At 51.3% G+C, this 12,352-nt stretch overlaps 1 protein-coding gene across 1 annotated transcript; it reads right to left on the bottom strand.

Moving 5' to 3' along the window:
- Window positions 1-1,282: 1,282 nt before the first annotated feature.
- LOC34619756 lies at window positions 1,283-6,646 on the bottom strand. Its single transcript, XM_026337671.1, has 9 exons — window positions 6,561-6,646; window positions 6,159-6,333; window positions 5,271-5,432; window positions 4,889-5,012; window positions 4,325-4,548; window positions 3,805-4,054; window positions 3,436-3,685; window positions 2,088-2,459; window positions 1,283-1,574 (listed from the first exon to the last, which is right to left on the bottom strand). Exons 1-9 carry the CDS (start codon window positions 6,644-6,646, stop codon window positions 1,283-1,285), a joined length of 1,935 nt encoding a protein of 644 aa, XP_026193456.1.
- Window positions 6,647-12,352: the final 5,706 nt, after the last annotated feature.

A 12,352-nucleotide genomic window follows, 5' to 3' on the forward strand; every position in this document is an offset into this window, starting at 1 on the left:
CGATTTCATCAACAGTGGGGTTAGCACTTGGAAAGCTCCCCACTGATGAATTGGCTTATTTACCGCATGCGCATTATACTATACCTATAAGAATTTAGAGTAGAATCAAACAGCGTAATCAATGCGCTGTCCATGGCACGACTAGCTGTGGATCACCACCAAGACCTACACGAATGCCTCCATTACTGCACTCTCTTCGCTATTTGTGCTCGTGTTTTTGTTTAAGCTTTTGACGCAATAGACGAGGCAACATCTCCGCGACAGCTGTAGCTAGGGAAGGAATTAAGGCGGCTAAACGACAAGTCCATCTGTCTTTCAAAGCATGCATCAGATGCTAGTTGCAACCCCATCATGAAGGGAGAACGAAACACTCACTAAACACAAACTCGCTACAGCACATCAGTCGTTGGAGACTGGATAGAGGGCATCGGTTGGCACCGGTTGCGCGCGGCTGCTCTACCCAGCACTGCATGGATTTTTCCCTCCCTCATCGTCCTTCATTCACAGATCCGCAATGCGCACTGCAGTTAAGCGGTGAGCTGCTCGCCAACTGGGTTGAGGTCAGGGCGAACAACAGCCACACATTCAGAAAATCTTTGCCTTCACCTAACCCCATAGAGGCCCCAAAACACGATAAATCGGGGACAGGAAACGAACCCCATTCTGGAATGTTATTATCAGCTAGTTGGATTGCTAAGAACATCGGCAAGCTAGCCATCCTTCCCGTTGCCACCTGGAAGCTAGCCGCAAAGAAACCAGCCAGGATGCCATTAGCCACAGGCAGACCTATAGTCTGATGGCTACTTCACGACTCTCCATGGCCCTTAGACCTAAGGCCTGAGAGACGTACTGCCGATGAAGTACAGGGTAGAAGGAGTCCCAAGCACCATTACAATGCAAACAAGAAAGGCCCAGAGGAATGGAAACTCTGAGCTGAATTTTAGCAGAGGAACAATGCACAAACCATGGACATAATGAAGGGCCCAGTGAGCAGCACAAACACCAGCCTCACCATGAAGAGCAACCCCACCAATGCCAACACCACCCATAACGATGGACGCATGCATAAGAAAATCGTGCTCATATGGCGTTTTCTGCGCAGCCTGTCTCCTCACGGAGGCTTACAAAGGGCGCTCCGCAGAGCAGCCCCATCGGCAATGCCGCCTCGTGTCCCTTCCAGCTGCAGCCATTAGCTAAAAGATGACGCGATATAACACAAGCAGCGAGATGAAGGAACGCGCTGCTTTTAAGAAAGGCACAAGAATCACACTCTAAGAATGGCTTAAGAGCCTACAGCTCTGGTGCGCTTGGTGAGAGTAGACGATGAAGAGGCAAATGCTGTTTCATCCACCCCCTTGGTCTTCTTCTCTGTATCTCCACCCGCCGACGCTGCAGTCTCTTCTGGGCGACGAGAAGGTCCGGGGTGTTCCACAGTGTTATAATACTCCAGTCTTGCTTCGGGGTGTATATTGGCGAAACCATCCGAGAGAGACGCGCTAAAGACCTCCGCAGGCATTAACTCCACACGCTCCTTAAGGAAGCACACCGCCTCTTGAACCCGATGCAGTGGCACTCTGCACAGAAAGAAATCAGTTTAAAAAACACAGGACTGAGGGTATTGTGGAAGGACTGGTTAGCAGAGGTCATACGTTAGGCATTCGAATTTTCCAGCAGGAGGCATTCAATTCGCTTTCTATAAGGCTTCTCGCCTCTCCAACGCTAAAGGCACTAGCGCAGTGCTCGTAGACGCAGATCTTTAATGTTTTTCCATATATCACCCAACATGGGCTAGCTATGAAGACATATCGCGGAGCTAATCCCAGAGTTCAGGACTCCACGGATGCAGCTGAAAAAATGCAGCAAGATGCCCACGCGGCTTGCTGGCGTGCGGCAGAAATATTGCAGCAGATCGGAACTTCCCGCAAAAGAGAAACGAGATAGGCCTCCACTGATCCAGCACAAAGAAGCAGCCAAGAGAAAGATGCGACAGCGCCAGCCCAAGACGGCAGGCGATCACTCAACAGCTTTTGGCTCAGAAATTGGGCACGGAAGCCTCCCGGCTGTTGCAACAGGGTCACCACGCTCACTCGAAAGTAATTGCTTGAAGGAGGTGAAGATCCAGTGGTCGGTGATGCAGCACGTGAATTGCCTTCATGAGCTGCGGCATGCCTTCTCTTCGCCGCTTTTCCAGGCGAGCCTTCACCCAGCGCAGCGCGGAGGGCGCCACGCACAGGAAATCGAATTGGCAGTTGTTGTTCATTACGTCATCTGCAAAGCAACCCCGCCCCACACGCACACAGAAAACAAAGCGATCCTCATGAAACTCGGTAGCACACCTCTTTTCTGAAGGCTGGCATGCGCACAGCCGTAGACGCTGTGCACCCCGGAGAAGTGCACGGTTGTCCTGTAGCAAGCTACACGGCCAACCGACGTGCAACAACCCCCAACCCCACCCAAATCTAGATCGAAAACAAGGCATTTAAAACGCCAAACACACACAAACACAAACACACAAACACAAACACAAACACAAACACAAACACACACACACACACACACACACACACACACACACACACACACACACACACACACAAACACAAACACAAACACGCACCGAGACAGCAACAACACAAGCAACCCCTTCGTGCACGCTGCCGAAGTTGGCCTTACGGGGTCCTTTTTGAGCCATGGTAAGGAAGTAATAGGCGGTCCACGTGTCCAAGACGAGGTGCGGGAGGAGGTAAAACGTGGCGACCAGCAGCAGGTTTCCCCTCCACATTAGATAAATAATTGAAGAGCCCGTGAACAGCGTCAGAAAGAGGGGTGCAAGGCGCGCAGACCAACCGGGTAAGCGCAGAATCGCAAGCGTAGAAGTGTATAGGAAGGGTCTGAAGACGGCACGCATATATACACATGTAAATGTATGTACCAACGCACGCACAGCCCCACGCTACTCATGAATTTGACATCTTCTAGAATCTTCTTCTGTCATTTTGGCCAAGTGCCTTTATGTAACCACACCGGTGGGAAGGACGAACGCAAAATGCACCAATGCACACGTGGAGTCCTCCTGTACTACGTGTATTCCTCAGATGGAGGGCAGTGCAGCTTTTCAGCCCTCCCCCCTCTCAGCCAAAGTGGATAAATGTCGTGCTCAGCAGCGGAAAACCTTGCCCCTCATAGTGCGCTGTTCGGTGCGACGCATGCATTACCCTGAGGGGTGCATTCGAGATACAGCGCCTGCCGGTGCTCACCTTAGTGCAGGAGTTTCACCCAGGACATTGAAGCGCTTCGTTTGGTAGGGGATCAGGAGGAGTCCGCAGATGATGCTGCCGACGATATCCGAGAGCAGCCGACTGCTGCTGAAGGTTCCGTTGGCAGCCACGTAAGCGTGCATGAGCAGCGAGAAAAGGAGGGTTCCCAGAACGGCGCTGCTCACGATTAGCAGTAGGGGGAGGAGCACGTACGGCGAGGCCTCCATGAGGGCCTGCGGAGGGGTGCCCAACCGAGCGGTGCATGCAGAGTAGAACCACCACGTAAGTGTATAGGCGCCCACTAGTAAAGTCACGTCCAAGGCCAAACTCCACTGCGGATGCACACACAGGACAGCACCAAGAAGAGCCAAAAGGTGACGCTTGTGTAATATGATTGGACTCGTGAATTTCGCCGTCGCGGCCCGAGCCTGCGGGGTGTACATACACCTTAGACACGTCAAGGCACTGCATCCCACGTGGGTGGCACTGGAGGATCACGACGAAGAAGAGGCGGCACGCCCCTCAACGTACAAAAAACGAAACAAACTCCAAACCTTCAAGCAACGGGATAATGCACTCACAAGGGATTGGAGTGTGCTGATATGCGCGCTCTTCACCCTCACGACCTCCCTTAGGCTGTGCACGGCGGCAAGGGCTTCGCAGTTTTTCCGAGCATCCGCTTCCCTCTGCCTTCTTCCCGCTGCATGCTGCTCCCTCTCCGATTGAAGCATTTTCCATGCGACTGTGGCGCGCCGTCGATCCCAAGCCATCCCGAAGAAGGCGCAGACATCAATGAGCTGCGGCATGTGCGCAAAAACACCACAGCTGTCACATACACACGTAATTTTTTCGCATGCATCTTGCAGATTGCAGCTGAGAGACCCTCAATCGCGCACGTTTGTCACCTACGAGACCAATTCCCCAGTAGGCGAATGCCAACGCGTACATGGGAGCCCCACTACGCATTGCTGCCCAGACGACCCCGTGCCCAGACGCGGGTGTATGTACAGCTCGGCTGACGCAGCAACAACAACGGGGTGCCACGCAGCGCCTGCGAAGTGGCGTACAAGCTTGCTTGGATTGTACTGATCCCAGACACCTCCCTCCGAGGCAGCATAGTCAAATGGATAGGCGTGGTGCCAGTCGTGCCAGCCTTCACCGACGGCAACAAGAGAGGTGAAGCAACTCTCGCACGGATTTCCTTCCACGTTGTAGCGTCGATCCCCCCAAAGATGCGCCGTACTGTTCACCGTCCATGTTGCATGCAGGCAGATGCACCAGCGGAGACAGCCTGAGCCGAGAGAGAGACAGACAGAAAGGGATACCGCACACGAACCGCGGCACACATATAGAACTATTTGTCTAGGATGTATTTTCCACATACTCTACGAAAGACGATGGAACATGAGAAGCAGTACACAAGACACTTACTACCACACAGAACGGTCCCCGCCGAAAAAAAGGGGCGAACGCAGAGAGGGCATCATGGCACTTTTCTGTATTCTGGTTGGTGGTGCTGACGACAGAAAACTTTTCTCGCACAGGACGCGATCCCACATATTAATACCTCCATACAGTATACACTCTAGCGTATTTCGATCCCCGGGAGTCAGTATTTCTGCACGCTTTACCCAAGATGAAGAAGCCGCTCCAGAAGTCGTTGTATCGGTAGTATGCATAGAGTGCCGGGGCCAGGAAGCACCAAAACTGATTCCACCAGGGGTCCAGCTTGTGTTGCAGACGCACAAATGGATCCTGCAGCGGGGAACACACACGAGACACACAGGAAGCAGTGCGAAGTTGTAGACAACGCGCTTTACGAACCGCAACGTAAGAGAAGCAGCTAGCGAACGCGGAGAAACACAGGGCATACGATACAAGAACCGCACGGCCCCCAAAAGCCAGAAGCAGTTTTATGCACAGGCATGCCTTTCTTGGACGGCTATATGTCGAGACACACCCCCGGCACGCACACACAGCCCAACGACAGAAAAGAAGAGGGGGCAGACTTACAGCCAGGAGGTCGTCGAAGTTGAGCTGTCTGCCGGCATCCTTTACTGCCTGGGGCTTCTTGAGGAGGAGCCACCCCACGTGGGAGTAAAAAAAGCCCCGAGACGCGTTGTACGGATCCCCCTCTCTATCGCTGTTCTTGTGGTGAACGCGATGATCTCTAGACTGCAGCGGCGGGCACCCACACCAGCGCGAAGCATCGCTGATTGCAGACGGTAGAAGGAACGGCACGCAACTTAAGAAGAAGGCGGAGCTCCACACGGACGCGCCAATAGCTAGCGGCCGAGGAGCAGGAAAGACGCATGCAGAGAAAGACGCATAGACGGTGGAGTCAAGCGATCGGTATTGGTGCGAAGCCCCCACCCTAGGCGGTGTTTCTTTGTGTCGAGAGGCCCCTAGCGCTCAGTTTTGCGCCTCGCAGGCAGCAAAGATGAGGCAACTGACAACAAATTTGCCCACGCGAAAAAACAGCCGCACGTGCAAACACCTTTTCGTGCATGCGTACCCAGTGGAAGACAGACCCCTGATTCGCGAGAGAAGTGAGCAGCATGAGCGCACAGCGCATAGGGGTGTTTGCCTTGTAGGAACGATGAGCCCACAACCGGTGCGCTCCGCAAGTAATTCCAAGTCCCCCCGCTACGTAGAGCAGCATCATCTGTACCATGCGCAAATGCATGCGAACAGTCCAAAAGTAGAAGCTTGAGCAAACGCACAAGCCCCATCCGTCCATCCCACGACAACGACGCACACCAACTGCTCCGTTCGAAATGCCCGCGAAACAAATCCCAAGCAAAGGCTTGGTTGGTTCTGAGGACTCAATTTCAGCGCTCCCCAACAGTGCCCTTCCCCGCAACAGACACCGACTGCTGCAGCTAGTAAAACTCCGCTCACATCCGCAAACAGGGGCCAACAGCGATCATGCAACACGAGCTTCACAAGCCCAGCCACCGCAAATGCATGGAAAAACATGAGAAAGGTGGCCTCGCCGCTCCTAAATTCCTTGCAGAAAGCCTCGAGGTAGAACTTCGAAAACAGGAACGCATGGGATACGTACATTGCCAGGCACCTGAGGAGTTTGCGCCCACTCACAGACACACACGCACACATACTCATACGCACAGAAAACGACACGAATGTGATTCCCCAAGTACAAATCCCGAGAGTCGACTCTTGCTAAATCATAGGTTTCCCCCCGCGTGTCTGTCTGCAAGGGAGGGGCTGCAGGGGAGCTGCAGAACCCCCTGCACTCCAAGCACAGACACACAGGCGTGTGCTGCATGCATATGTGCGTACAGCTTGGCGTTTAGCACTGCAAGGGGGTTGTTCTGTAGCTCCGGGTGGTAAATCGCATGGGAGCTAATGGCCATGCCAAAGACCATCTGGGAGAGCTGCAGTAGCGTGATGTAGGAACGCAGGAAGTTGAATAGCCTGAGCAGGCATAGTGCAGCAACACAAAAAACCAAGCGGCACACGATACACCGACCAGCCAAGAGCGCAAGAAAAAGCCACAAACGAAGTGTCATGAGAGTGGCCTTTAAGCAGCGCAAGGCATTGCTCAAGCGAGAGACGTGATTCCTATAGGAATCATAAGAGGCATGCAGGGTAACCGCCGAGGCCAGTGCTGAACGTTTCGAAAGCTCCCGAGTCAAACAGATTTGGCTCCCTCTTCCGCCACAGGCAGACTTCAACCCCCGGCACTGCCCTTTCAGCTTGCGCGCATACCTCTTAGTGACAGCAAACTCCGCAGCGGCGAAATAGGCATGCACAAAGACCTGGACGGCGAGATTGGCAGCCACAAAGCCGTGTGCAAAAGGCACATCCACGTAGAGTGCGTGCCAGCAGTACAGAGCCACTGCCACGCGAGCATAGCAATGCAGGAATGAAGGCCTACGCCCCCGTAGAAACAAGAGAAACGTATCAAACACCTCGAGCCCCTTGCCCAGGCAGAAGACGCATACTACCAGACGTGTCAGCGGGGGGTATTTCGCCGACGGAAATGCGAAGCTGCTGAACAGACGAGGGGAGGACCACATCTGTAAGCGCACAGACCAAGGAATCACAGACGCACACACAGAGAGACGCAGTACGGCTTCGAAGAATGATCCCCAAAGAGGATCGAAGAACGGAAAGTTGGTCCATATGCATGTAAACTACGTCTCCCCCCCCCCCCACCAACCCTTTTCTGTGGTCTCTGTCGCCTTCTGCTACAACCAAGGACGGGGTCTGTGCATTCGTACGAGCGCGCAACATCCAGAGAAGCAATAGATACATAAGAAGACATTCCACAGGCATGTGACTGTCTTTAGCACGGGGCCGACTCGGGGCCTGGTGACGGATTTCTGCTGTGATCCCGACTTTAGCGCCTTCTGCTTCTGATCATGCATTCTTTGCAGGAACATAACGAGTGGAATGTAGCTCAAACAAACTCCCCAAACGAGGTGCCTGCAGCTCCGGCTTATCATTGGGGCTCTTGCCGGCTCGGCCCAAAATTCCTCCGTAAAAAGTGGCAGCATTTGCTGCCACAGCATCTCCAACATTTTCCTCAAAGGCCTTTACAGTACCAACGGCTGGCTAGCTGGCTAGCCCTAGCGGGCAACCAGTTCCGGCCGCAAGGAGCTGCGGTATGACGGTGTTGCAATAAGACCAACGAAGGCCGCCAGCAAGCACTGCAGGGAAAAGGAGCACAAGCAAGGAGACACAAACATTTCTGAGCCTAGATAATGCATGCATACTCCTTTTGCAGAGCCTCAGAGAAGCAGCTTGGTGGGCCAAGGGGAGCCTCAAAAGATTCCATATATGTACTGCACACAGGGGATTGGGATTTCGGGTGAGCCGGCCTGGGGATGATGGAGAGGGGTATTCGAGCAACGCATCAAATAGAGGCGTCAATCATCACTGACACGAGCACATGTACTGCCATTTGAATGCCCATACTCCACAATTCAGCGGTAGGCACTCTTTGCAAGTGCTAACTGCCTGCCACCGGTCCACACCTAAGGAGGAGCGATCTCGCACTCCATGGCGGCTCCGAGCAGTCACTGAAAACCCTTTAAAAATACCCTTAAATATCAAAAGAAAGTGGCGGCGGGACACGGGGAGCGAGAGGCGCTCCCCACAGCGAAGAGTCGTGGATTGCTGTGCATGCCGGTCGCTACGGCGCTTACGCGAGAGCTGGCGGGGGGGGCGGCCACTATTAGAATAAACGCGAAGTTATTATTGCGTGAAATGACGGGACTACGATGTATGGAAGGGACGACGAAGGGTTGCTGTTGAGTCCGCTGGGTGTCTCGGGCGCCTTGCCTCCGCCAGTCCTGCTATCACCCCAAGCGCAGCTGATTGTGAAGCACAATGGCTCTTGCCGCGTTTATTGAACCGTGGGATCCGTGAATTCGTTTGATTTGAAGGCAGAACAGTCATTTGGAGCTGCCAAGTGGCCCAGAATCACCCCGAATCGTTTCAGGAGATGGGGACGTCCTCCCAACCGCAGGCACACTCTCTGCCGCCTCTCGCCCTTGTGCACCCTTCTCACTGTGTCTCCTCTTTGTTTGCAATGTGTTAAGCCCTTTTTGTAGTAGCACTTTGATCGCCTTTTCTGATCCCTTCACCTAAATGATTGCGCACCGCAACGATTTACCGCTGGAGGCACCGTCCTGATAGGCGCCCTCCACTGTCTTGTGTGCTAGACGCCGTACGCACGCAAAAGAGACACGCTGTTCTTACCCATTAAAGTAGTCAAAGTTTGGATACTTAAATTTGCAAACGCATTTGCTTCGTTTATGATGTATGCAACTTTCAGAAAATGGTACGCTTCAATCCTCTCACGTGCTCCCAACCTTTGCCTGCGACCGAATGCACTGGCAGCGCACCTATAACATGCAGGCGAAGAGGTCTTCTTAAAGAGCCACTTCACTCTGGAGTCAATAAAAGACTTCATACACAGTTATTTACTGCTTTTAAGGAGCTTGCTTCTTCCTGTATCCTCATCTCTGGGGACTTTGAAACAGAGGGCAGAGGGACAGCTACGTTGCTAGCAGCTGCAGCCTCTATGTACTGGGGCATTCACAGCTATTTGCACATGGTATCTAGCGCACGGCCACTTAGGTTGTCTTATTGCATTGAACTCATTCTACGCCAAAAATATTAAGATCTGCAAAAAAGCCATGGGTTTTGTGAATTCTTTCTGCAGTGCTAGCAACATTAATCCAGAACTAGCAAAGTGCCGAGCTGTAGCGTAGCCAGCTAAAACAACTGCCTGAGCTTTGAATTTGGAATTTTTAAAGGTAAGATGGCATAGATATATGTATGAAGTTTGGAGGCTTCCAACTGGTAGTCTTAATGAAGGAAAGGGGGCATCCTCAGCTAATACTTTCCTTAAGATTACTTGCTTAATCTACCCACACATGCCACGATACATTTACGCACATCATTGATTACTCATCTTCATATGTTCTCAGTAAAAGGACGAGTACTAAAGCAAAGTATTCTCCCAAAACATTACATTTTCAACTTGAGAGTCGCTAGTGTGTGGCGCATCACCATCATAAACACAAAGCCCCTCTCAGCCTCGTTAAGAGGAGATTTACGCAATGTAGATACAGATGTACTGCCACTCCAGAGACCCAAGTAATCAATGGCCTAAACGAGTTCAAATCCAAGAAACAGGTTAGCTTGGCCTTCTTCCAGTGTATTAACACTCACTTAGGACTCTAGGGGCTGTGCCTGTAGACCGCAAAGCTACGTTGGAGCACGTTTGCTACATCATATATGTTAAATTTTAAGCATTGATAAAGAACTAACTATTTGAGTTTCTCGTTGGTGTATCCTGTATAGCTACATGAAAGAAGACGCACTGCTGTATGCCTGTGTGCTAGATGCAATATACAACTATTAACAAATGTACACGGAGCCTGAAGGTGCAGGCATGATTCCCTATCTGACCTTCTGTACTCTTGTCTGTACCTTTAAAAGACCAGCGGAGCTCTTTTGGGAAATACTCAATAAATTATTATCAAGTTTGTTTGAGTCTTGAGCTAACTTCTCCCCGAGGAGAGCTTTGCTACGGCGTTGCAGATGGTACCACCACGTCGTTATACGGAGCTTCTCGCGTCTCCTTCACCGGCAATGAATGCACTGGTGTAGGGCCCCGTTAAAGGCCTCCATATAACAGACACTTAACGCAAGATTTGATGAAAGACTTTACAAACAATTTTTGTTTTTAAAGGACATTCTGCCACCTCCTGTCTACGCTACTCCGGGTTCCCAACACTAGCGGAGAAGCCCAGCTGCAGTGCGAGTTGATGCTCCCTGTAAGTATTTGGGTACTAACACGTACCTGCACATAGCAACTAGCGTACACGCAAACAATATTGCAATTGTTGCATTGTACTATGCTACTCTGTACTACATAAGATGCAAGGACAGACAAACCACTTGGCCAGTTCTTTGTAATTCTTGGCAAATATTTTGCTAATGTGCTAGAAAGTGTTAAAGCATAGCTTTGACTGCTGCCACACCAGCTGCTCTGCTTCAAGCAAACTTTTTGATACTTCGTAACCTTGATTCATAAGTAGGTTGGCAAGGTGGGATGGGGAAAATCTGGTGATTCAGCTTGACGGTGCTACAACACCTGTTGTGGCGGCAGAGACCAGCCTGCAAGCTAGTATAAGTATAAAAGCTTTATTGTGCGTGGATAAGCATAATCTGTCAGCCGATAAAGTGCTTATTGATGCATCTACGCGAGCGTGCAAACCAGAAAAATGTGACGGCCATGGGGATGGTCAAGTACTCCAAGATTTCTTCAGCCTATTTGAAATGCACCTTGCTATGAACTCACCAATAAACACAGTGGAATTCAAATAGATTGGGGCTCGATTCACTTTGCGGAAGTCGTATGCCTGCAGGAATTGCTGCACTCGAAGCCTTTTCACAATACCTGACCTATCGGCTTGTGCCAGAATGAGCTCGAGCTTTGGGAGGAATGAAAAGACTAAAGCTGGGGTTTATATCAGCAGAGCAGTGTACCAAAAAATATTCAGCTTTGGTTTGCGACAAAATGATCTGGTCTCAGGGTAAACAGCGCCTCGAATCAAACCGTCAACCGGTGGCTCTTCCGCAAATGACAGACCACTTAACATTGCGGAGGGAAATTAGTGCAGTCTCTTCTCTGCCTTAAAACGAACAACGAATTCGGAATCTAAAATGTACCCATATTCGGGCTGTCCCAACCGGCACTATCCCAGAGCCTGTGATGAACATTAAAGCCACACAGAATCAGCGTTTTGAAGCAGCCCCCCAGAGCCTTCCCAACGGACCTGCTTTCAGTGTAGGTTGATAGGTCACATAATACGAAACTGTCTAAGCAGTGAAATGGTCAAGGTCTCGAAGAAATACTAAATTTCCAGTGAATGCAACCTGCTTGGCGAGCAAATAAGGCTTTGCAGGAAAAGGGCGCGCCCTTCACGCAGGCCAAAGCGCACTGAAGAGGAGCTACCAAGGTTACAATCACGGTTGACGACCTATAATGGTTGTTCACTGCGCTGATGCAGTTTCCTATTAATGGCCAAGAATTTTCGTCAGTACGTGAAATTGGATGTGAAGCGAAACTGCCACCCACGGCAACGGCGCAACAGTGCAACCTGCTTTTTTCACTGGTTTACACAGTCCCTAGCACCTTGGGCCACAACGAGGAAGTACCACTGCATATTAAAATGAGTTCTATCAGCGTGCTCCGTCACTTCGACGTCGGACACGTGCATGACGAGATCTTAGGTATGTCATCTGCAACGGGTATTTATTGAAATCCTATTGAACATTTGTCCGAAGAATGCTAGAAACGGGCAGCTATAGAGAATGGTTCGCGGATGTGCCGAAAGATGGTGAGCTGCCGGCAGGCTAGCCACCCCTCCATCGTCCACCGCACAGTTTTGAATAGTTCCCCTGTCAGCCCAAGCGATGTTTCGCAGTGCCGGAGGTTCCAACAGAAAGAGGAGATTAAGCGGAAACCCGCTGATTTGTTGAAAAGAGGCAAAATACAGGATCCGTTCAGTGCCTTTGGGCATGGCTTGGTGCTAGTGCCAAAAAAGGAC

Source organism: Cyclospora cayetanensis, unplaced genomic scaffold, assembly GCF_002999335.1.
Source record: "Cyclospora cayetanensis isolate NF1_C8 unplaced genomic scaffold, CcayRef3 CcayRef3_contig_2, whole genome shotgun sequence".
NCBI lineage: Eukaryota > Apicomplexa > Conoidasida > Eucoccidiorida > Eimeriidae > Cyclospora > Cyclospora cayetanensis.

Bases quoted from the DNA above. Each gene is read 5' to 3' on its own strand.
- LOC34619756 (XM_026337671.1), bottom strand. From the start codon at position 6,646: ATGGTCTTTGGCATGGCCATTAGCTCCCATGCGATTTACCACCCGGAG. The intron at 4,549-4,888 runs GTAAAGCGTGCA...CTCTCGGCTCAG, and splicing joins GAGCGGCTTCTTCATCTTGG to GCTGTCTCCGCTGGTGCATC. The intron at 4,055-4,324 runs GTACGCCACTTC...CACATGCCGCAG, and splicing joins AGTACAATCCAAGCAAGCTT to CTCATTGATGTCTGCGCCTT.